Source organism: Anthonomus grandis, chromosome 13 (assembly GCF_022605725.1).
Source record: "Anthonomus grandis grandis chromosome 13, icAntGran1.3, whole genome shotgun sequence".
NCBI classification, from domain to species: Eukaryota; Metazoa; Arthropoda; class Insecta; order Coleoptera; family Curculionidae; genus Anthonomus; species Anthonomus grandis.
Genome location: NC_065558.1, coordinates 10131688 through 10158737, shown reverse-complemented (window position 1 = coordinate 10158737; position 27050 = coordinate 10131688). Strand labels below are relative to the sequence as shown.

The 27050-nt window shown below is 32.4% G+C and overlaps 2 protein-coding genes across 2 annotated transcripts; one reads left to right on the top strand and one right to left on the bottom strand.

Moving 5' to 3' along the window:
- Positions 1 to 1542: 1542 nt before the first annotated feature.
- On the bottom strand, positions 1543 to 22877 carry LOC126743802 (probable histone-lysine N-methyltransferase CG1716). Its single transcript, XM_050451026.1, has 13 exons — positions 22732 to 22877; positions 17212 to 19919; positions 17000 to 17153; positions 16616 to 16949; positions 16373 to 16554; positions 12404 to 13182; positions 12259 to 12348; positions 12035 to 12183; positions 5749 to 5944; positions 5484 to 5689; positions 5272 to 5424; positions 1899 to 2216; positions 1543 to 1844 (listed from the first exon to the last, which is right to left on the bottom strand). Exons 2-13 carry the CDS (start codon positions 19892 to 19894, stop codon positions 1677 to 1679), a joined length of 5412 nt encoding a protein of 1803 aa, XP_050306983.1. The 5' UTR covers positions 19895 to 19919; positions 22732 to 22877; the 3' UTR covers positions 1543 to 1676.
- Positions 22878 to 23096: 219 nt separating this feature from the next.
- LOC126743761 (39S ribosomal protein L3, mitochondrial) lies at positions 23097 to 27025 on the top strand. Its single transcript, XM_050450980.1, has 5 exons — positions 23097 to 23292; positions 23406 to 23496; positions 23552 to 23764; positions 26215 to 26504; positions 26564 to 27025. Exons 1-5 carry the CDS (start codon positions 23225 to 23227, stop codon positions 26985 to 26987), a joined length of 1086 nt encoding a protein of 361 aa, XP_050306937.1. The 5' UTR covers positions 23097 to 23224; the 3' UTR covers positions 26988 to 27025.
- Positions 27026 to 27050: the final 25 nt, after the last annotated feature.

Below are 27050 nucleotides of genomic sequence, written 5' to 3'. Positions count from 1 at the left end.
TTACTTTCTTATTTAAGTTGTTAAACCACCAGACTGATTGCCCTGAGCTCCTGCAAGAAATAAAATACCACGTACCTCACCGTGCAGCAGGAACCAATAAACTAAAAAGCTCACCTATTCATGCTATGTGTACTAACATAATATAACACTTTAAGTAATAACTTTGACATTTTTAACACCTGTATTTGCTCTATACCCAAACATTTTATCACAGACCCCCTAGCAGGTATAGAGAGCTCTTTTATATGTAGTGTATATAATTAATATGTATGTATTTCCCTCTCCATCTAATTTTTCTGTTAAAATTATTGTATTATTTTAATTTTGTCCTGATTATTTATTTGTATTGCATTATTATATCTAATTTATGTCGTGGTATAACCACTTTTGCTTTAGTTCATTGGTTCGGCGGTATTTCTGTCTGTTGAAGTGTTAATATTTAAGGTTTAGGGTTTCTTTAGCATGTAAGTTTTATTTTGTTTTTTTTGCTAATTTATATATTTAGTGATTTGTTGTTTACTCCCTGCTTTGTCATTGGGATATCCTGTCAAGCAGTGTATATTCAATACAGTGCTTTTCTTTAATGTCCTTCCCTCTCTTTATTTTTTGAACGGATCAATTCAAAATATTGAAACTTGAGGTAATTGATGAATAAATACTGTTTTAAAGCAAAATTGACAAATGAAAATTTCAAGACAGCTGCTGGGCGCCATCTTGGAAAAAAAATTAAATAGAAAGGGTGGTCTTGTGGCGCATTATTTTGAAGCTCCTGACAAGTACTTTATAACCCTAGAATATAAATTCAATATCTTTACCTACTACAAAATGGCGGCACATTTAATAATTACCTGAATACATTAACATTTAACTTGATATATCGAATAAATAGATTGAATTCAATTGAGAAGATGCTGGCAATGGTTGCCTTGAAATTCTTGACACAAGAACAGTCGGTCCGAAATTTCACATCGAACATTTCAAATACACTATTATCGATATTTCTACAAATATTCGGTATTGTCTGTTGTAAATCCAATACTGAAGCAGGTTCAGTTTCGTACACCTTTTGCTTTAAATAGCCTCATAAAAAAAACGCCTAGAGGTGTTAAATCTGGCGAGCGAGCTGGCCATTACACAGGTCCTCGACGGCTATTTGATATTTGATTGATAAAGCTGTCTACAATGCTGTTCACCAGTCTGACGAGGGCATCCTCTGTACCAATTCTCTTCCCAAATTATGTTTTATTAATTATTTTTGGGTAAAAATAATTAAGACTTGAATTAATACACTTTCCAATAATATTGCGGATAAGAATATAGACCTGCAATTCTGCACCATGTCGAGGGAACCAAACTTGTGGGGAATGATTACTTGAAAACATCTGATAAGATGACATCATATCAGGTCTTAACAATCAAGGAAAAGATATAACAAAAGAAAGTTCCTTGTTCTTTTTTAAGACCTGCTTAGGCTGAATCACGTGTAGCTGTTTAAACTAATTCCTTGAGACTGAGACTTTGTGCCAACTAAATAAAACAAAATTGTAAGTTTCAATACATCTATTTTTAAAGTGTACAAAAACATTGCGGAAAGAACCACGGGGATAACCTAACATAAAACTTTAAAACCCTTGGCTACATAAATATTTACAAAAAAAAAACAATGAACACATTTATTAATCTTTAAAATCCGGTTCGTCATGTCTTTTTTGGTAAACCTCCCCGAATTTACTCATATACTTTCGAATATATTCCCTGGCCTTCGCTTTCACATTGTCGGTACAAACCAGCTCATCAATGGTTGTTAAATGCTTGATTTCTTTAAGCATCACGAAATGGGTTAACTAAAAAATGTTTTGGTTTAGAAAGCAATAAATAAAAAACAAAGTTTAACATACCTTTCTAGCAAGATGCTTAAAATCTTCAGTATTGGCAATCCTACCAACTTTACACTCAGGTTTTCGGTAAGCGTTGAGCACTCCTACCACAGTGGTAGCCATAGTAGTCCTAAAGACCTCTTTTATTTTTTTCGCATGCTCGTCGTTCCACTCTTTCATTTCCTTAAGTCGAGTTTTTGAAGGTCGTCGCTCTTTTAGTTTTAGTTTCTTCTTGGCTTGGAGCAGCATCTGTTCCTTTTGTCTCTTCAGTTTTTCTTTAGTTGCTTTGAATCTTTTTATGTCCTCTTTAAATTGTTTGTGGTCTTCTTCAGTTCGAGGCTAAAAGCAGGAAAAGGCTTTCAGCTACCTTAATTTGATTTTTTCTTAAATAGAATGGCCCAATAAAAAGCCTCATTACAGAATTATAATAAATATGACAGATAACACGCAAAAATGATAGTATACTAGTGTTAATTTTTAATGACATATTATTTAAACAAGGCACTTAAATGGTTTTGGATTTAAGTTAATGCACAAAAATTGCAGTTTTATTCGTCAGTAAGTAAGTTTTTTAAGTAGAACCTACTTGGCTAGATTGGTGATCCAAAAAATACATCAAAAACACCAGTGTCCAAAAAAACTATATAGCAGCAGAAAAAACTAGATAGCAGCAGTGACAATGAAGACTGTTTTTGTCTAGTATGTTTGGAATCGTATAGAAATAGCGGTTCAGGGGAAAAATGGGTGCAATGCATTGATTGCCACCAATGGTCACATGTAGAATGCACTCGTCAAGAAGATTTGTATATCTGTCATAACTGCATGTCAGAATAAATATTCTACTTTGCTAATTTATCTTTATTTCGGCATTAGGATAATTATTATGTTGTTTAAAACTTTTGAATAAAAAATTTGGTTTTATTTAAGTGTAAAAATTATATGTATCAATGTTTTTTTCTTCGTATTTCTAAATTGAATGTTATTTCAGTATTAAAATAAATATTTTGTTTATTCTTAATGGTGTTTCAACTGTCCCTGGTATGTGTTTAAACTGTCCCCGTCTCCGGGACAATTGAAACAATATACAAGGCTATATGTTTCCTTTAATATCTTACAGGCATTATATAATAAGTAAAATAACCTGATTTAAAATATACAAGGAATTAATAAATGTCCTTGTAAACAATTTTTTAGCTGTAAATATGATTTTCTCTAAGAGAAAAAAATAAATATTTGGAAATTGTTTCAATTGTCCCCGGTCTCCCCTAGTATATAAATAAGGTTAAGGAACTTACTGACATTCTTAAAAATACAGAGATCAGTAAAGAGCTAACTAAGTATGTGGACAATAAACTATAATATAAGATTTTTTTATAACAGAATTCCAAATATTATTTCTTCAGACCTCTAATAATAAAACCACATAACGTAAAACAGTCGTGCAAACCTTTCCTCTTGGCCCCGCCTAAAATATATTTGACCAAAAACACCTGACCTTTATTTTACTCCTATAAGAGCGCCATCTGTTTATTTATATCATCTGCGTATAAAACAATTATGTTTTAAACGGATTCTTTATAGAATAAAATTATATATAACTTTTATTAATGATAAAATAATTATGTTCTATTAGAATTTCTTATAAAATTAAGTAGATTTATCTAATGACACATAGATTTTTTAATGACATTTATTTGGGTTTATTTCCGCCATGTTGGTTTTTACGAATTATTGTAAATGCATATGCAATTTTAAGAAAAACATTCAGTCCAATTTATTTATATTTATAGCATAAATGTAGGACAAAATTAAACAAGAAAATGCTCATTTTTTAAATCCTAATTTTAAGAAATTCTTTTTACTCATATAAAACCTTTAATATTCCGAAGAGGCATCAAAAATGAGATGCGAATATTATTTTATATTTAGAAATTTATATTTTATAACTGTATTTATATAGTCTTATAAGTAAGTAATAAAACAATAACATAACATTATTAAAATAATTTTATAAATGCTCTATTATGGACGGGAATCGATTTTATAATCTTATATAAAACTATTAAACGAGTTTAACAAAATAAAAATGTTTTATTAGCCTGGGCCCTTTTTGAGCTTATACATTCACTATTTCATGAAAATAATACCTAAGAAATAGTCTTACTTTGTCACATGGTAGATTTTTTTCATTTTACAGTATTAGGTGCTTATGTTATATCTCCTTCATTTTAAAACTTTTGTGTACTTATAGTTTTATTCTATTACTTTTAGTTACAACGATGTATTGTGTTTGTATTTTACATTTGCTTTTTTATTTTATTTTATTTATTTCAACGGCAGAGCCAATTTACAAGAATAAAATATAAATGAAGACATACATAATAATAAGTAGCAACTATAAAGAATATAACAAATAATCAATGATACAGAAATGAACCATATATAGCAAACAAAAATAAAAAACACAAACTAAGAAAAACGTAACATTAACAAATAACTTCACGTTTTTTAGGTTTAATTTAAATGAATTAACAGTTTATTGAAGTAACAAAATCTGCGATTAACTTCATTAAACTCCCTCATCATTCTGCTGATTGGAGAAGAGAAACTGTAAATAGTATAAAAAAAGGCTGACCAAACATAGCAGGATTCTGATATCTATTATTGATATTGACATTGAGTGGTATATTTTCTAAAATACCAGGGAAACAATAAATTCTCTTTAATAAGTGATAAAATGTAAATAAATCCAAACGAATTATTGGCAATCTCATTAGAATGAGGCACAAATGTTAATTTACTGTCTAGTACCACACTGAAGTTTCTAATACAGAGAACGACCTCCAAACGATACCTATTACTATGTACCTTACTGAAGTCTTAATGATTTATTTGTATCGTTTAAACTGATTTATCTAGTATAGGATTCTTCGAATATATCCTTTAAGATTTAATTACTTATACATTTATTGAGTTTCTTGTAGTTCTAACAAATATCATGTGATAAAAAGGTTTTTTTAACACTCTTTCAGTTTAATAGTTTCTTTCAATTAACTAGTCAGTCACCTCAAAAAATGATTTAATCCGAGCCCCTAAGTTTTTTCAACAAAAGATCATAATTTTCTTTTCAAATAAATTAATTCAATAGTGTTTAAGTCTGTTACTTTAGTGAAATACTTGGGAGTTTTGACTGAGTATTGACAGGAACTTGAAATACAATTTGCATCTTGACTATATAAGTAGAAAGATAAGGAAAATCTACGTGAATTAATGCTTAAACTGTTAGAACAAGTTTAACCTCAATCAATCAATCAAGCTCTAGTAAAATATAGACAAAAAAACATAATATTCGACATTAGGTATGTAAGTTTACTAAATATGGTATTCTACTTACACTGATAATTATTTCTTGACACAACCCGATCCTCCTTCTCTTCTTAGGCGGATCCTCACTATCATCAAGATTAAACTGTTCTTTCAGTCTGATATCAATAGAGGAGAGAGGTTCCATTTGTTCTCTGGGCTCATATTCACTATCAGATTCCATCTTTAAAAAAAAAAAAAAAGACAATAAATTAGTGAACCTTATAACTACAATACTCGCACCTTAATTTCAGGACTGGGGGTATCAGAATCCTTGCATTCTTGTTTAATAGAATCCGAGACAGTCAATTTCAATTTAGAACTCGAGTCTAATTGTTTTTTTACGTCGAGCAATAGACGAGAGTCGTCCAGGTCTTCGTCGCTATCCGATTCCGAGCTGGAATCCGAGGAGCTCACGCTGCTACTCTCCGAACTGGACGAATCAGTTGCTAGAATCAATTTTGATTTATTTAAAATTTAAATCTATTATCGTGATATGATTGATTACATTCGGGTTCTATGTAAGGTGGGGGTTCCCATTGGGCTTTTCGGATTTTCACGTGGTAGTAATATGGACGTCCGTACTTGTCTTTGGCGCATTTCCATTTCGGTGGCAGTTTTGCCGGAGGCGGTATCGGTCCTGCGAATTTCACTTGAGATGGGTCCTCTTCTTTTATCTCGTGGAATACCGGCAAATTCGCCAACTGGGAATAGAAAAATACGTAAATGGTGCCAGTTTAAAGTTTTCAATTAGTCATAAATCCAAAATAAGATATTTGATATCACGCTTTTCTTTTTTGATTCCTGCACAACTTAAAGACCTATATTATGCGTTAATTCTTTCTCATATAAATTATGGTATTGTGGGTTGGGGAACGGTACGGCAGAATTACTTACGAAAACTAGAAGTAGAAAGAAGAAATAGAACAAAGGTAAAAACACAAAGTCACGGTCTCATCAAATCCATAATATTTTTTTAAAAAGCTACACGTGTTTCGCTCCTATCGGAGCATCATCAGGCCTAGACCTACATAGATCACATTACAACTAACAACGAAGAAGAAGAAATAGAAGAAGACACCTATATTTTTTTAAAATTTTAATTGTTATAAATAAACGAAAAATAGATCTACAAGCGATATCGCATTAGAAAAATATTAGGTTTAAGAAAAACTGTATGGTAGTTCTCTTAATAAAAAAAGAAATAGGACACAAATCCAAAAACTATTTGGCGCCAAGATTCTTTAATGCCTTGCCTAATGACTTAAAAGATGTTTATGGGAAAACATTCCGATATAAATTAAAAATGTGGCTATTCCAAATAAGCAGAGAAGAAATTCATGTTTTTTTCTAAAAATCATGGATAATTAAATGGTAGGTAGGTATAGCTTATTTCGTAATAGGAAAAATTATTTTGTGTAAAGAAATCGATTAGTGACGTAATTCTGATTGTGTCGTGAACCTGATATTGACTTTATAGCTCTAAATAGACTCTTTCCTCTCTCGACACTAACAAGCGGCATCCATGTTGCTTCAATGTCTTATCTGTTTATTTCATTTACCTGTTTAATTTTAACTTTGTAATATTTTTCTTTTTTTTATTATTATTTATTTATTTATAGTCTAGATCTAGAAGTTTTCACCATCTTTATCTTGGAACAGATTGCATTAAGGGAATAATAGGAAAGGTCGTTTTGGATGGGGAAGGATTTGCAGACTTTGAGTGACTTCTACAATAAAATTGTGGACATCAGGTTAAATCCGAAAGCTATCTCATATTTATAATATGGCAGCGAGTTGACCGTGAGAAAATATACGGGAGATATGGAAATTTAACCTGAAAATATACAGGAGAGATGTATTCATACATATACAGAGAATGGAAACTAAAAAGTTTTTATAATGGAGCTATAGAAAGGTTAATGAGTTACTTATTATATTGGGTATTACGTCACTTATAGCAAAAATCAATTTAGAAATTTTTTATCTCACACGCTCAACAATTATTGAAAAGATGAAGAAAATAGACTTATTCACGTATTTAAAAGAAATATGAACTTAAATCTGTAACGATACCGTTCGATATATTTAATTTAATTTAAGTTCAATAAGTTTTAAATACAATAATTTACTTGAGGTATAATAGATTTTTTTTTTATATACCTAGGAGCTGAGGTTCAATCTATTAATCTCTGAGCTCGTTTCTTCTTTTCAATATCCTACCTAACTTCGTTATGAATATTATAATTAAAAAACGATAAAATACAATAAGAAGACCTACTTTTTTTAAAAAATACCTAATTTGAACCAACGTTTCGGTAGTTATATCTACTACCGTTATCAAGGTAATTAAAGTAAAATTAAATTAAATTAAAAATAAAATATACTTATCTTTCAAATTTTCAGTAATCCAGTCTCATCAAAATTTCTTCCTAATTCGAAAATACTTTATATACTTTTTTAAAAGAATTAAAAGAAAGGAGAAGAGAAGAAATAAAAGTAAGTAATACGGATGAAGCAAGAATACACGCCTACTCCTCCTGAGGAATATCCACAATGGAAATATTTAATTTTACTTTAATTACCTTGATAACGGTAGTAGATATAACTACCGAAACGTTGGTTCAAATTAGGTATTTTTTAAAAAAAGTAGGTCTTCTTATTGTATTTTATCGTTTTTTAATTATAATATTCATAACGAAGTTAGGTAGGATATTGAAAAGAAGAAACGAGCTCAGAGATTAATAGATTGAACCTCAGCTCCTAGGTATATAAAAAAAAAATCTATTATACCTCAAGTAAATTATTGTATTTAAAACTTATTGAACTTAAATTAAATTAAATATATCGAACGGTATCGTTACAGATTTAAGTTCATATTTCTTTTAAATACGTGAATAAGTCTATTTTCTTCATCTTTTCAATAATTGTTGAGCGTGTGAGATAAAAAATTTCTAAATTGATTTTTGCTATAAGTGACGTAATACCCAATATAATAAGTAACTCATTATGAATTCGTCACAACAATACAGATTTTACTTATAGAAAGGTTCACAACACGTGAAAAAAAAAGAGGCATTTATTTCCAATAGGTTTGTTACCCAATTACAGGAAAGAATAAAAAAAAATTACCAAAATATGTATAAAAATGAAAAATCAAAATGCTTACCATTCTATGTACTTAAACAGACTATCTATATACATACTAGAAAGACTCTGCATCACCTATTTACTTTATACCTTCTATAATGGACCTTAAACTGTCAACAAAAATATCGAACCGTTCATGTAAATTATTATTAATATAATTCTGACACATTATATTAATAGGGGATTTAAACAAAATATTAGTCCTAGGGGGATTTACATAAAATAATCTAAAATGCCTAGAGTTTATTCTTGGTACTCGAAAATTTAAACCAGCCAAAAGGGTGGGACAGTGAATCTTGTTATAAATAAGGTTATATAAGAATTTTATGGAAAGAATTTCTCTTCTTTTTACTAAGGGTATAATATTAAATTTATTTAAGCATAATTGACTATCCAAACCTCTGGCTGGAAAGACACCTTCCTCTCTAAACCAGATATGCTTCATAAACTTGCGCTGAATGCGCTCAATATCATCTATCTAATCTAAATTGGGTACCAAATTAGAGATCCGTATTCTATTTTTGAGCGTATGTAAGCGAAGAAAAGTATTAATATTTTCAAAGTGCCGACAGTTTCGATAAATAAAACCCAACAATTTGGCAGAGTCAGAATCTATTTTTGCTACATGCTTGGCGAAACTTAATTCGCATCATAAGTAATTCCCAGATCAATCGCCTTATCCACTCTGGCTAACACAACATTATTTGCTCTATAGTCAAAATTGATTGGCAACAGTTTTCTAGAAAATGAGAGAATAGAGCATTTATTAACATTTAAATATAGTCTATTGACATTGCACCAATTCTCTACTTTATTAAGATCTACCTGAAGGAATTCGCAATCGTCTTCAGCACTATTTTTGTGAACAATTTTATATCATCCGCAAACAGTAAACTCTGACAAGACAGTAATTTGGCAAGATCGTTTATAAATAATAAAAAGAGAAGCGGGCCCCAAATTAGATCCTTACGAAACTTCCAAACACACTTTATATATAGGAGACTTAAAGCCTTCATATTCAACAAACTGTTTACGACCTCGTAAGTAAGATTTTATTAAAGCAACTAAATCCGTAGAAAAACCAAAAAATGCTAGCTTATGAAGAAGTACAAAGTGGTCAATTTGGTCAAAAGCTTTGCAGAAATCAAGGTATATTACATCAACTTGACCTCTATTATCCAAATGCTGACACAAAATACTCATTTAGGCAAGCCAGGTTTGCTGTACAGGAGCGATTTTTGATGAAACCAAATTGATTAGGTACTATGTCTAATTTGACACGGGCATAATATTCTATTATAAAGAACTATTTCAAAAAGTTTGGAGAAACATTACATAAGATCGATATAGCTCTGTAATTTTGAATGTCGTTCTTCGGTCCCTTTTTGAGTATCGGGGATATTCTTGCAGTCTTTCTATTTATCGGGAAATACTGAGAACTCAAGAACACTCTGGATTATTATGAAATTATACTTTTTTAATGTAATCATGAACTTTACAGACGGGAGAGATAATTTCATTGCGATCGTCCAAGATTCATGGGACTCAGATCGGTTTTTATGCCTAAAAGAGGGTAAAAAGTGAACTTTTTCACATTCTACCGCATCTCACCTCTCAAGAACACTCTGGATAATTATGAAATTATACTTTTCTAATGTAATCATGAACTTTACAGACGGGAGAGATAATTTCATTGCGATCGTCTAAGATTCATGGGACTCAAATTGGTTTATATGCCTAAAACGGGGTAAAAAGTCAACTTTTTCACTTTCTACCGCATCTCACCTCTCAAGAACACTCTGGATAATTATGAAATTATACTGTTCTAATGTAATCATAAACTTTACAGACGGGAGAGATAATTTCATTGCGATCGTCCAAGATTCATGGGACTACGATCGGTTTATATGCTCAAAATGAGGTAAAAAGTCCACTTTTTTTCTGTCTACCACATCTCCCCTCTCAAGAACACTGAATCACTATGAATTTGTACTTTTCTAACGTATTTATGAACTTTATAGACAGGAGAGATAATTTCATCGCGATCATCAAGATTCATGGGACTCAGATCGGTTTATATGCTGTCCATAATTAATCCATAGTTATCTCGACCTGGTTTGGACCAAAGCTGGACATCCTTTGGCGGATGTGTGTCTTTGGTTAGTTAGAGTTCCTTGACAAATCATCTTGGATAGTTGACGGTAACCCAATTTCGGTCTCATCCATTTGGAACCACTTGTGTAACTTGAAAACACGATAAGATTAAATATGTGGGCAATAGGCCCTGACAAGATGCGAATACAATCTTTACCGACAAGACTTGGTACTCCATCGGTACCGGAGGTCAACTTACTTTTTAGTTTATTAGAGGCGGTGACAATTTCATCTTCCGAAAAATTATAAGAGCAATTTAGAGAATTGTTAATAGTCTGGCTCGATTCAATACCAACATTAATACCAGATGGGTCCAACTCAATATATACGCTTTGAAAGAAAGTTCCAAATGCATCAACAATTTGCTGTGGATCTTTTATTGTACGATCCTGAAACAGCATTACTCCGGGAATAGGCGAAATCCCTTTCTTATTCTGCACATAGTTCCAAAAATCGGAGAAATCAACATTAATTCGATTTTCAGCTGTTCGAGAAAACTCTAAAAAAGCAACCCTAATTTGTTGTTAATTGACAGGGACTCATTGAGGGTGCTGAGGCTAATTTTTCTTCGAAAACTCAATTAAGTGATTAACATGGAGAAATGAATCAGCAAAATTTCTTGAATTGGTTTGAAAACCAAATTGTTAAAGAATCTTACCCAGCCTTCAGTATTTGTGGTGGATAATGCCCCATATCACAGCATGCTGTTAGAAAAAAAAAACCCAATTTTTCATGGAATAAGTCGTAAGTAATAGTAAATCAATAATGAAATTGAATTTAATCACACATTGTTAAAAGCCAAATTTCTAAGTGCTAGCACAAACAAAAAAAAAACTTTTTTTACATCTCAAATAATTTTATGCATATTGGTCGAGATGGTGCTACAGAGATTGCTTGTTTGAATATGTGTAAGGAATAACTTTAAGCACTATTACTCCAAAAATGTGGAAGAACTCAGTAAGATATACGGAAGAAGAAATGAGAAAATGGTATGAAAGAGAACATGTACTTGAGAGGCTGAATATTCAACCGCTTATTATTAATTTAGATGATAGTGATTCAAGTTATTCTGAAAATGATTCAGATAGCTAAGTAAGCTAAGTGCTTTTTTTGGTCAAATTATTTGTATTACTCGGTATCTTATAACCATGGTCAGAATAATCTTTTTTATAATACACTTCTTCGTTAAAATAAATTCAAATATTTTAAATGTATGTATTTCGTGTAAAACGATCTAAAGCCGTTCGACTAATAAAATTAAATGAAACCCCAAGTCATGAACCCTATCGAGGCTCTAGGCCGCACCTCCGGCGCAGAACGAACACGTGACCACTCCATCTGTTCGGTAACCCAAGTATAGAGGGCGTGCGATAAGATGAGAAATTTCTGTAAACTGTAATATAGGAATGGATGAAAATTGACGGTCCAGGGAATTTCCGTTTCGAGAAAAGCACCGTTCACTTTTTGTTAAAATCCAAATCTACACTTACCGGCGGTTGATTAATTCCAGGTAAGGATCCAGGAATGACAGGCAAACCGTGCACCGGTCCGGGAATAGCGGGATGGGCTGTCGAGTTCACCGATGAAGCGATACCCGGTATTTGACTGGGAATCGGTGCTGATGTGATCACGGGAAAAGCTGAATTAAGATTTTAATATTGAATTTCAGATTAAAACAATTAACACATAAAAACCAAAACAGACAATTCCTTACCTGGAAACTGGGGGGTAGACGTTCCACCAAACGGAAACGGTTGCAATGATATGGAGGGCTTGTGATTTGGCAGATTAAAATTAGAACTCCCTAAAAAAAATCTTTGCTTGTAGAGTGGAAAATAGGTTTATAAAACTATCGTTACCTTGCGAACTGTTAGATTGTGGTACTGGCAAAGCTTGCCATTGCCCAAGTGTCGGATTCCAAATGTACTGAAACCCTTTACTGGGGTCGAAAGGTGCGGTGAACCTCGGATCCGCCCCGATCATCATACAGTTCATCTCGTGCTGACGCCAAATCTCTCGCTGCTTTAACCTACGCTCCTCCTCTTTTAATTCCATTTGTAGAGCGAACAGTTTACGTCTCTCATGTTTGCTTATTTTTAAAAATTCCGCCGAGGGTCTGTCTTTGTCCTCGTGCCTAGTTTTCCTGCTGGATTCTCTCTCCGATTTGTACCGGGACCAAGTCCTGTAGCGCTGATCGTTCTTTCTCGACGGTTCTTTTTCTTGGGCATAACTGCTCTCCAAGAATTTCCTATTTGCTTCTTTCTCGTGCTCCTTCATCTGTTCGATTCTTTGTTTTTTGGGAATGCGGAAAATTTCTTTGAGATTTACCCATTCTTGTAATAGATTCGCCGCTAAAAACTTAATTTCGTCGATCTTTTCTTTTACGGCGGGATCGTCGGACTCCGGTGAATTTTTCACGTCGCTTTGATCGCCGTCTTCAAAAATATCTTCGTTTTTGGACCATTTTTCCACCGCGGGCAGTACTTTACTTTCGATGAGCATAGTTTTATTTTGAATTGGTAAAACCGCCAATGTTTGAAGCAACTCTAGTTTGGTCTGAATCACGTCAAGTTTGGTGAAAGTCGTTTTGGTGTCTCCTGTTGAAGACTGGGCGTCGATCATGTAGCCATGCATTAATCTTTAAAGAAAAGATATATTACAGGTTAATTTAAATAAATAAACTTGATAATTCAATTCAAAAGATTGATAACTGAATAAATATAATTAAATAAAGATTTTATCTCCCTAGAATAATATTCTTTAGCTACTAATCGTTTTTTTACACCTTTTTACTTTATAATAACCCAGTAATGTTTTCTTATTAGAAGAAAAATGAATTGATCTTTTCCTTGCCCATATAAATAAAACAATTTTGAGACAACTTCTTGTAAAAGTCACTTCAGCTTTACAAAGAATAAGTCTACATCCATTGCAGTTCAAAAAGTAATATCTGACATCACCCAATCAGTAGAACAAAACAAAATCATCTATAGACTATATGGTGAATTTAGAAAAGCTTCCAATAGTGTTAATCTTAAGGTACTACTTCAGAAAGCTCTTAAATACGGGATAAGGGGTGTCGCACATACCTGGCTTCCAACATATTTAAAAAAATCGCAAGCAAAGAGCAAAATAAAATTGTGCAACGAGAATGGTGAACTCGTCTGTGCAGAATGGGAGGGAACACACTCAGGGGTATCCCAAGGGTCAGTCCTAAGACGAACTCTATTCCTCTTGGATATAAACGATTTACCTTTATTCATCACAGCTGCAGCTGTCATTATGTTTGCAGAGGACACATTTTTCCTTGTAAAACAAAAAGAACAAATAAAACCAGTGATTTCAGAAATTAACAGATGGTACATATACAATAGAATACAAATAAACTTTTAAAAAACCAAATGCATTGCTTTTCAAAAACAAAATACAACCCCCAGAAGATTTAGTATTAGAGTCCAATACAGGGTGTTTCAGAACTATGAAATCAAACTTCTAGGGGTTATTCAGTGCAATAGTAGAAACATTTAAGTATAGGGACCCATGTCCGGAAAAGTGTCACTACAGCACTAAGACGCGTTAAAATTTAGAAATACGATGAATTGCCTAAATAGGATTTAATGCATTTCATTTTTGCCTTTTGTACATGATATCATCACAAGTGTTCAAAATATCCGCCAACCTGAATAAACCGATTTAATCAATTTTGAAGAAAGACCTCTTCTTCAATTGCTTTTGTATCCCGAATGCTGTCGTTCGAGATAAGGTTCTTGATACAACATATGCCAAATGCATATCCGCCAATTTTTGATTCATAAAAGTTTTCCATTAGCAACAATTAATTTTTTTTTTTAATTCTTACAAACTTCACAAATAAGATAGCATGACTAAGGCGATATGGAATGTACCTACAAAAAACAATATTTGTTATCGTTTTTAAAGATAACAACACACAAGCGCCGGTAAATTGCTTAAATCAGCTATGAAATTTTTAAACATTGACATTTTAAACAATTGTTGTGATGATATCAAGGGCAAAAAGCAAAAATTAAATCCAATAAATCCTATTTAGGCAATTCATCGTCTTTCTAAATTTTAACCCCTCTTAGGACACTTTTCTGGATATGGGTTCTATACTCAAATGTTTTCTACTATTGCACTGAATAACGCCAAGAAGTTTGATCCTATAGTTCTGAAACACCTTGTAGAAGTAAAAAATAATATAACACTGTTAGGGTATATTTTGGATAATCAGGTAAACTGAAAAAATCATATTGTAGACCTCAATAAAAAACTGGTTTGGATATGTTACTGCTTAAGAATTCTTCGAATGAGACAAATGCAAACTGGTATATTGAAAATTGTGTACAATCCATGCTTTGAATCTCACCTTAAATATAGAATTCTGTTCTAGGGTGTCTCAACTGATGGCATATAGCATTCAAAAAAGCATTACATAGATGCCAGCAAAACTGTCAAATAATTTATTAAGCAGCTTTAAAAATTTAAGCATCAGAAAATTAAAAACGTAATGAAGGCCATGTTGATAGGAAAGGCATATTACTCTCAAAAGGAAACCCCGAACAGACTCTCATGTAGAAATTGAATGCAGTATGACTGCATGAATCATGGTGCTTAACTAACGAACTTATCCTAAATGAAGAAAACACTGTCCAAATACATTTCTACAAAAATGTTTCTAGGGCTAATCTAATAACTAGTTCTAAGTTCTTGGGCACATATATATTGGGAAGCAGAGCTGACTATATTTGCTTGATTGGGAAAAAATATACATTCTTTTATTTTACTTTATGTTTACTATGCGATCGCATATCACTATCACCTATCTTATAACATCATGTTATAGGAACAAGCCATCAACTTAGATAGAGTATTTGCATCCCAAAAATCAGTCGACTACTGTATGACTTAAAATCACAAGAATCCTGTCGCGAATTTATTAAGGAGTATAAAATACTGCCGTTAAAATCTATCAACATTTACAAGTGTTCGCTTAATGTATTTAAATTCACTAAGAACAATGAGCTGCACAACGACGATACAAAAAATTCCAATGCTCATGTTTTACTAAGACATAAAAATGCACACTATGCCTGTATCAAAATATACAATCAACTACCAATCATAATCAGAGAACTTAAATTGTTTAATCAGTCCAAGAGCGAATTTAAAATGTGCCTAACTGAAAAATCATTTTATAATTCTAAGGAATACTTTGCTTAAATAGTAATCTGTGATTTCTTTTTTATATGGCTGTTCTGTTTCTCTGAGTTGTAAGGCCTATCCATGTTTTTAATCATTTTAACTTTAATCCATGTTTTTATCTATTTTATTCTCAAATTTTATAACTTTACCCGGTCAAAAATGATTGTTCATTAGTATTTATCTACTATAATGTTAGTACTTACTATTTTATGAATTTTCGTCTGTTTATGTTTTAGTGTTTAATTTCTCACTTGATTTATGTTAATATCAATAAAAGACCTCTGCATTAGATTTAGTAATTAATGACCACAATGTCCTAATGTACGACCTAACGTGGAAATAAAGGAATTTAATTTAAAATAATTATAATAATTTAACTTCATTAATTTAACATATTTTTGTTGACCCAAGAACGGTTTAGGCAAAAATGTAATAATACAGGAATTCAGCAAACAGACTTTGAAAATTATAATTTTCTCAGCATAGAGCCGTGAAAATAAATTAAATGTAATTTGAAACGCTAATAAACAAATAGTTTCCTTCAGCACTTTACCCAAAAAATACCACATCTAGTAAAAAATAAAAACTAAATGATATTCATTTACCTTAATCCATGATAATCCAAAAACAACCTTCGACAAGCGACTTCTCCTCTCCTTAAAACGCGCAGTAACTTCTTACGATGTTCCAAATCTTTAGCTCTCACCATCAACCTGCTCAGTTTCAATGTATGAGCCTGGTTCTTTAAACCAGTCGTGAGAAGCATCTCAATATCATCATTAAGTTGCTGCAAAAAAAACAACAAACGTTTGCATATCATCTTGCAATAAAAAGACTACTATACTAACATCAAAATCTTCATACAAAATGTCCTTTCTAGCTTTCTTTTTACTCGTCTTTTTCGGAGTTTCTTTTATCTCGGCTGGTGCTGCTGGTTTTTCTTCTGCACCTACTTCCATTGGTGTAACTGTACTTTCTATATCCATTTTCTCTGGTAATTCTTTGCCAGGTTCTAACTTGTCAGGTATAAGTACCACATCAGCCTTCGCTGGTTCGCGTTGCTTAGAAGATTCTTCCTCTTCCTCATCTTCTTCCTCCTCTTCATCCTCTGATTCATCAGGTCTTTCTCCAAGCCAGCCTCTGCATATTGACGCCTCACAGTAGCACTTCTGAGCTTCTTTCCTAAAATGATTCATTAGCAAAGCAAATGTGTAATGAAATCTGAACTGTACCCGTATCTCTGAAAGTGATAATCAAAAGTGATCTCCTCTCCGGCTAGAATAGTCCTCGTACTAAAAAAGCCTATACGTAATTCCCCGTTAACAGTCCATTTTTGAGTTTCAGCATTAGGATCACAAGAATGGTTTATAAATCTAGATATGTTACCTAGAAAACAAAACAAACAATCCATGGCATCAAAAACATCTTATAAAGAAATTCCTACCTTTCATAGTAGCATCTATAATAGCATCGGCCCTCAATGACATAAAATAAAAGTGAATATTCTTATCCTTTGAATATACTTCAGCCCTCTTATCAAACTCATCAGGATTCAGCACTTCTCCGATATACTCCAAAATAAACTCGCCATAAGCGATATTGGCTGCGGCCCTCAATCCTAAGCCCTTTTTATCAGTTTTGAACACTTCCACAGGAGCAAATTGGTTCTTTTGGAATTTCTTGTTTGTGCATCTTTCACCTACTTGGCACAAGTGTCCACACTCAATCATAAGCAGTCTGTTTAGGCAGTCCTCTCCGCAGCCGTATTCGTCTTTTTGAATATCCTCCTCTGCTAAATAACAATCGCAGATCATTTCTTTAGCTTCTTTACAAACTTGTCTGTCTGTTTTGTACTGATTTTCTTTAAGGTGTTGAAATGTTTTTAGTCGCGCTGCAATTTCCGCCTGGCCAGACTTGTCGGCTTTTATATCCATCGGTTTTGGGATATCTGAAGAAAGCACTTTTACTACTTGCAAAGATTCGGTTGATTTCGATTTGGATTTTTTATCTGGTTTTGAAAGTTGCGGTGAAGCATATGGGATGGTTTTTTCGACTTCCATTGTATTGGAATTACTGTCGGAAGTATCTAAGTCAGGAAGACACGGTTCTGATTTGGATTTTACTAACCCATGAGATTTTTTCTTGACCGGAACAATCGTTTTAATTCTATCGGACCTACGTCTTTCTTCAGAGGACTCTCCGTTTTTGTCATCTTTTTTTGGTTTTTCTTTCTTCTTCTTTGATTCTTTTGGTTTCTGTTTTTGGTCTTTTTGTGAAGAGGTTGAGGATAATGTTTTCTCTTCGACCGTATATTTACGCAACACTTCATCTATGGTGGCATCAATTTCTGATATTATTACCAGTTTGGTTGCATCATCTGATTGTTTTTGTTTTGATTTTGGTATTTTAGGAGACCTTTTGTTTACTGATGTTTCAAATGGAATACTGGTGTCCATGTCTGAGGTTTTGGCTGTACTCGTATCCATTAGTGAAAGGGATTTGAATTCCTTAATACTTTCATTGGATGTAGACTCTTCTTCATCTACTACAGTAGCTTTTTCTGAAAGACAATCCATTGGTTCCTGAATAAAATCATCTTTTGCCAGTGGGGCTTTTTGTTTCATTTTAATGGGTTTCTTTGTAAGTGCTTCTGATGTATAAAAGGTGTGTTCTAAAGACGGTTTTAAATCAGGTTTTTCACTTTCAAGAGGCTTCACTTCCTCCTGTTGCCTAGACTTCTCTATAGAACCAGTGTTCACCTCAGGTTTCTTCCTTAAACTTCTTCTCCTCTGGCTGCTGTCAGATTCTGTGGATGTTAGATCACTATCTGAATCACAAGGCTTTCTATTTTTTTTAGCTTTTGCTAGTGGAGTTTTTAAAATTTTTGCCTTTGATTCTTCTCTTGGCGAAATGCTCATCTTTGAAATGCTTTCTTCTATCTTGTCAGATGTTTGTGCTTTTGGGCCTTCTTGAGAAATATTCATTGATTCCAATAGTTTGTTGCACAAATTGGCCTCTTCTGGATCTTTCTTTGGTTCTAATATTTCAGTTTTCAATTCACTTACAGTGGTTAACTCATTTTGATCAGATAATATAAATTGAATTTCTACACTTGTGTCAGATACTTTAATGACTTTTGAGGTAAATTTATCACCTTGCTCTGTATTAATGACTGATCCCTCTGATATTTTAGAGTCATTGCTTGGTTTAGAGGCGTCACATATAATATGTTCTTCAATTTCATAATTATTGGAACTGTCTTCAGAGTGGTTAGATGAAGATGCTTTACTTTCCACTGAATTTACATCACTTTTTGAATTGGTTGCTTCAGTCTCCATCTTGCTTTCCTCTTTGCTTCCTTGAGAATTTTCATCTGAGAACTCAATAATAATGCTATTGTCTTCAACCACACATTCTTCAATGATATCTGGCTCTTCAACTTTAGGGCTCTCAATGTTCACTATAGGGTTTTCTTCTTCTTTTATCTCTTGTATTCTTTTAGTTGATTTCAAACCTTCAGCTGTAGGGTCAGTTTCTGGACCTGTGCCTTCGAGAATATCAATCAGACATTGCTGATCTTTGGCAATGATTTTCCTATTTTTATCAGTAATTATTTTAACACTGTCTTTACTGTTATCTTCATCACTCCAATCTTTCAGAAGTTCTAGGATCTCTGGACGGGTTGCTTGTAATTCCATCATTTCACTTTCGCTTTCCTTGTTTTCATCTGATGTTATTTCCGTCTTGGTTTCTGCTACTTTTTCTATTTCTGCAACAACTTCTTCTTGGCACAGTTTATCAGTTTCATCATGAATCTCAATATTACAAAAATTTATGGAATCTTGGACATCAGAGAGATCTGTTACTTCAGTTCTGATTTCAATTTTATTTGAAGGAGCAGGAGTCTCAGTCACCTTAGGTTGGGCATCCCCATCTTCATTTTCAGTATTTGAAACTTCTTGTTTTGGTTTTTTAGTAGGCTTTTTAGGTACTGGGGACCTTACCGGAGACTTTCCTGACTTCACCGATCCTTTAGGTATTTCAATATTTACAACACTTTCACGTCTGGTAGAACGAGTAGAAACTGTACCCACCACTACAGGTCCCCTTTTCTTTTTAGGTGGCATTCCGTCCTAGAGCCTTTGGCAAAACCTATAAATATTATAGTATTATTTATGTATAGTAAAAAAAAATGCAACAGAAAACTCAATCAAATGGATTTATGGCTAAACGAAGGGCATGGATTTATATTAATAGACTTGAAAATGTCAAGTATGAAATGGACAAGGAATATATTGTTAAAAAACCTAATTTTAAGACCTTCAATGTGTTGGTGAAAAAAATTCATCCTGAATCTTCAAAATTAAAAAGATTTGTAGTAATTGTTCCCTTTAATCTTAAAGATACTAAATTCTGACCGCATAATGCAAAAATCAAACTTTTTATCTTTGATAATCATGACTTTTTAAACAATTAATCATTTTTTTTTGAATGATTACCCAACTGGTCAACAAAAATTGTTTAATGAAAATAAAGAAAGGAAAATTGTCACCACAAAAAAAATTCCTCCAACCCTATCATTTATTATCAAAATGTAGGTGGGACTAAATTAAATGATATATCACTCTTAAGAAATAGGGTTGAATAAAGACCTTGAGGATATTAATATAGGTATATCAAATTGTGTGTGTGTATGTTGCAGTCAAAAGTAATAAGTTTTTTATTGTTTTGATTTGTGTTTATATACCTCAATCTAATTTAGAAGTTTATGAATTACATTGTAATACAATGAAAGAATAAATATAAATTTTCCAGATAATATAGTTTGTAAGTAGGTTTTTTTTTCTAAAGTAACATCAACAGAATTAACTAGAGTAACACTGCCCTCCTTAGTTAAAACGTCCTAACTACAAAATTCTTTTTTTTTGGCTTATTACATTTTATTGACCTATCAAATGGTATCTGCCTCCTTGGCTAAATTAGAAAGTCCTAACTACATTTTTTATGCCATAAATTCACCTAAATATATTGTTCGATGTGCAGAAAAGACGATAATCCTAAATTAAAATGTCCTATCTATCTTTTTCAAAGTTTAAATGTCCTAAGTAGCTTTCCGTTTGTAGAATATTCATCGTTGAGATGAGAGAGACACACCTTGTGCATTCAGAAGTATAATATAAGGTTAGCCTGTCAATGGCTACTCTTACCCTAGATTTTTGACTCTTAAGTCTTTTTTTTATAATTAGGGATTTCAGGTGTCTCTGGAAGACAAGAATCTAAAAGTTGTTCAAAACAGGAGGCATAATGCCAAATTCTTTGGAACGCAATAACTCAAATTCGAAACCTTCAAACCCCTTAAAATTTCCAGGACTAAAAGTTCAATAGAGGCTTGAGAACTGTTTGGTTTTTGGAAAAAATCGGTATACAGGAAGGGTTGCTTAGAGCCAACAAAAGTCAGGAGAAAAATTCTAAGAGTCTTAAACAAAGAGCCTAAATGAAAATATGACTGGATTTATAGTCCAGGTTTCAAACTCTATGAAATGCTTTTGAATATGCCAGTAGGGGCATATTCGAAAAGTGCTAAGCAAAGGGGTTGCGGGTCGAAATAAGGATGATTTAAATTTACCTTTTTTTAATTTTTTTTTATATATAACAGAGACTTATGTTACGATTTGGCTTGACGACTGTGCAGCTCAAAACAAAAATTGGGCTTTATTTTCATTTTGTTTACATTGTAAACTCTATCGAAACTGAACTGCAGAATCTGGAAATAAAATACTTTCATCTGGCCACACTTTTATGTCAGCGGGCGCGTTCCATCACCAAGTAGAACAATTATTAAAAAGGTACGGTAAGGTGATCGATTTTAATGATTTTAAATCATCCGTAGAAATGGCAAACTCATCTAAGGTCCATGTAAAAGAGATGAACATACAAAACAACTTTTTTGAATGGAAAGATTGTTCATCCAAGTTTAAGCTTCAAAAAAATGTTCTCAAACCTTACTTGCAGAATATGATACATTTGCACTTTAAAAGGGGATAAAATGTGTTGTACTACAAAAATGCCTTTTCGGAAGAACCAAAACCTACTTGCCGAACACAATGTCGAGGTGTAAAATTAAAAAGAAAACAAACTCCTGTGTCTTTAATAAAAATCAGTCCAAATATATATATATATATATATATATTTATATTATTATTTTTTTTTAATTATAATTACTTTACTAAGTTAAAAAGTCCTATCTAACTTTTTTTTCGAAAATTTCACCAAATAATGAATCTAGTCCCTTATTAAACTACCCATAAAATGTAAAAAGCAAATTTCTAAGCATATAAAAAGAACCAGGGAATTGCTTTAAAACATGAGGACTGCATACCTATTAGTTTTCATAAAATCTCAATTTTCTCAGCTTTATCGAATTGCGAGTTAGGATGTTTTAACTAAGGACGGCAGAACAGCTAATTCATACTTTTAGTTTGTGGCCAAAAGTATGAATTATATGACATTGTTACATTGTATGTTTTGCATAATTTTGTATTTTTATTGTAATGAAAAAAGTTTATCTTTTGTAATATATACAATTAAAAGAAATAAAGTTTTGCATATAAGCTTTTTGTATAGTTTTTCCTATAGATAAAGATCATAAAGACATCCACAGACATTCAGTAAGTTAACACTTAAAAAGTTTAATTCAATAAAGGATATAAACCATTTCCTAAGGTCTGTAAACTGTTAGTTATATGGTATGCACTTTTAGGTTAAGGCATAAATCATAAAACTACCCTAAGAAAAACAAATCAACCTTAACATATAATAATCTATAAATAACGTTAGGGAAACTTATAGGGCACCTTTGAACGTTTTTTTGAACAATTTTGAACTAACAACAATTTTCCCTAGACTCTTCCACTAAAGTGAAGTCAATTACAAAATAAATAAATTAAAAAGTACAAGTATTTACCCTTGGGTGTGAAGATCAGGATAATAAATCCATGTCTCTTTTACGACTCTATTAAAATAAAGAAGATTTGTGAAAAATTGTTTACTAATACAAGATACAAGATATAAAAGAAGAACTAGAATCAACCAGCAAGCTGAGACAGTTCAGCTGTGGTTCTGTCAAAAATAAGAAGTTTGGTTAGAGTTTTGCAACGTTGCCACGTAGAGGTAAATTTTCATAAAAAATTGTCAGGTAATAATCATAAATCATACCTTTTAATGCCTAATAATTGACGTTTTGATATATTTTATTTATGCCTTCCTCAGGGCATTCCCATGTGCCTTATAGCTTATTATATCTGGCAACGTTGTCACGTCAATATAACCTGTCATGCGTGACGCAAATTTTCTCATTAACCTCTTTTTGTTGCATCTCGTTAATTTATTAAAAATAAGAAAAAGAAACATTATTATGCTAATTTAACTTAACTAATTAGCTTCATATTAAAAATAAAATGGCCCTGTGTGTTTCCAATAAAATCGGTGCTTTAAGAATATTGGAAGAGAAATTTAAATTGCTCAGGTAAGTTAGTACTAGAAACTTAAAAAAAAAGATTATTTTCTCCTAAGACTGATAGGATTTATTAATTTCTCTTTATTCAACTTTTCGCTTGCCAACACTCAAACTTATTTTAGTTTGGTTACCCTAAATAGTAAAAGAGACAAACATTTAAATCCAAGACCTCGCCTTAGAAACCCCAGTTGGCTGACAAAGAAAAACTTGGCAGTAAGTATCAGTATATTCATCCTGCTTATAATTATTTACTTTACTTTGCTTTCAGTACAGAGAAGACGAAGTAACACCAGAAAACAAAGGTTTTCTAAGAGAGGTTGTTAAAGACAAAATAATAGAATGTACAAGTAAAACTGTGCAGGTACCAGCTACTATACCGTGGACTCCACAAATGCAACGAACAGGAGTTATTGCCAAAAAAATTGGTATTTATCCTTTGTGGTTTAAAAATGGCAAGAAAATCCAAACGACATTATTGCAAGTAAGTTTATCATGCCCTAATTAATTTATACTTCTAAAATAAATCCATAAAATGAAAAATACAGCAATAAACTCTTAAAATTAGATGATTAGTCTGTGTAAAAAAGAAAATTAAGACTTCTTAGGTCTTCTGCCTGAGATTACTGTAGCACCCTTTCTCAGTTTTAAAGATTCAGAAAAGATTGAATGTTAGACCATCAGGTAAGGTCTGTGCATAAAAGTTGTTATGCACATACATTCTTTTGCTTTCCTTGTCTTGATTTTCTGACTTTTCTATCCATTTCCCAGGTCTGAGGATTTGAGAAAATTAATATTTTCTCATTCTTTCTGGTGACAAACCTGTAAGAATACTATTTTGAGGCTGCATTTTACCTAGCCTTGTTTAAGGGGGATTTTATTAGATTGTTTCTATATTTTTCAGCAATTCCAACTTTTTACTTCTCAACAATTGTTTTCATCTGATTTTCGTGCTTCAATGTCAACTAATTATTCTTGCAATGCAAATATGCCTGTGACAAATGGATTAAATATGCATGTTAATGCACTAGCTCGGATTACTGGTACTTCTTCAACTTTAATTATTTTCATTCAAAATGTGACAACGTATCCTGTTCACTTTTAAATGCAGGCATCTCTGATGTACTATTTTAGAAATGTCAAGGCAAACATCCAAGGGTAGTCCTGGTTAAATAATCAGTACTGCAAATTTTAATAACTTATATGTTTTAGGTTGTAGAGTAGATTTGCAAAATTTAAATATTAGTGTGGATCCTATTGGTGATTTTTACAGGTTGTATGATGTATTTAATAAGGCATTTTTCCTATTAGTTAAGAAGAAGGTTAGAAATAATAAGGAATAGAAGCTCTTGTTTACTACAGGTTTGAAAATTTTAGGGAATAACCATCACTGTCTAAACTATTAAAAAAACATTCAGGGTTAACAAGATATTTATTAATTATTGTAATAGTTATCATAGTATTTAACACCTAAAGTCTGCTAAGAGAATGTACTATAGGGAACAACTTCATAAGGCTAAAAACAGGCCAAAGGAAAGTTGGTATTTAATTGATGAATTTCATAAAAACTCAGCCCAGATCAGTTGAATAATTTTTATTGTAATGTAGCAAATAATTTAACAAAAACTCTAGCAATCAACTTCAGACCATTTGTTTCATCTTACAATTGTATACATGGTACATTTGTTTTTTTGTGATACAAACCGGTAAGAAACTAGGAAAACAATTTCTGAAAGTTGCAAGGAAGGATTAAGTCTCTCCTGGAGTGCTCTTGCAGCTACCTGCTAAAGATTTGGATGCCCTTAAAGTCAACACTTCTTGGTTTGAAACATTGTTTCCTACTTGTTTGAAGTCTTCTTTGGTAGTTCCCATATTCAAGGGTAATAAAGCCAAACAATCCCTCTAATTACGAAACAATCTCTTTACTTCCAACCTTATTAAAGGTCATAGCAAAGTTGGTTAAGAAAAGGGTCTGCAATTATCTTTAATCTTTCAAAATTATAACTGGCTTGTTTTGTGCAAATTGTTGATGATGTTTTGGATAGAAAGGATCAGGTGGATGTTGGGTTAACTGACTTCCCCAAGGCTTTTGGCATATTTTCTTTAAAATCATATTTGCTTAGCCATAAACAGTTTGTTCAGTACAATAAACATAAATCTGCATAATTCGTACCATAGGGTAGCACTCTTGGCCTAGCAGGAGGCCAATGGCAGCAATTTCGTCTTTTTGTCGTCAATTCTTGGTCAATTTCAGTGTTCTTATTCTTGAGAAACCCATATTGATTTTTACAAAAAAAAAACTTTATTATACAAATAACAAAGAAGCTTTTCATTGACACATTTTTCTAATGTTTTTGTACAGGCCACAATTTTTAGCTTTTTGTCACTTAACCACTCTCTATTGATAGATTTATAACTGCTTAGTTGGCACTGAGTTACATTGACAATAAAGCAGTACGCTGTATTGTCAATATCAATCGAAGGGAATCATGCAGACCACATTTGACTCAAAAAAAAAATTCTTACCTCCCCTTTCATACTGGAGACTTCAAGACTTTTTTTTTGTTTGAGAATTATTATTATTGTGATATTTTTTGCATATTCATGATTAGTTTGTTATTTTTTTTATTTAGTCTTTAAGCAGATTTTAGCTCTAATAATTTGCTGAGCTCAATGTTATTTAAATCTACATACTTACCATGCTTTGTCAACAAAATTAATATTTTTCACTTTTTTAAATTAAATAAAAATATAGTATCTTAGGTCAAGTTAAAAAATAAAAGTTTAGTCGATTGACACATACTTACTGCTGATACTACTGTCATACTAAATAAATAAAAAATGGAATAGGTATAACATTATTTTGCAAAGAATCAAATTAGCCTTTACTCTATTAATTCAATAAAAAGTATCAACAATCAATTTACTTTTTAGGTACTGGACAATCATGTAATTAAATATTTCACCCCTGAAGAGTATGAACCCACTAGACAACTAAGACCAAGAGTAGTCCGCAAAAAAGGTTGTGTCCTCATAGGAGCTGAAATTGCAGATCCTTCCATGTTCACCAAAGACTATTGTGGCTTATTTAAAGACTCTGGGGTGTTGCCCACTAAGTGGCTTGGTAGATTTTTCGTAAGCCCCGGTGCTGCACCCCCCATTGGGACAACTATCACTGCAAAACATTTCCAGGTTGGCAACTATGTTGATGTTAGAGGGAAAACGTAAGAAATTATTACTTTCATTTAAATTTTCACTGAGTAAAATCCTTTCTTTTCTTTAGTATTGACAGAGGTTTTCAAGGGGTAATGAAAAGGCATGGTTTTAAAGGTATGCCTGCTTCACATGGTGTGACTAAAACTCACAGGAGAGGTGGAAACATTGGAGGTGGTGGGGAAAAAGGTAGAGTGTGGCCAGGTACTAAAATGCCCGGTCACATGGGTAACAGATACAGGGTTGCCAAAGGGTTAAAAATTTGGAGGATAAATACCAAATACAATGTTCTTTGGGTCTCTGGACTCGCTATACCTGGGGAGACGAACTCTCTTGTATATGTTTTTGATTCTAAGTTGCCTTTGAGGAAGCCAACGAGCGCGTTGCCTTTCCCTACTTATTTCGAACAGGATAATGAAGAAATTCCTGAAGATATTTTCGATGAAAATGTTCATCAGTTTTCAGAACCCACCATTTTGTTTGAAGAAAAATAGTTGTAAGTTGCAATAAAATAGTGTTTAAATATTTAAAAGCTGTTTTCTTTTTAAACAGTGTTG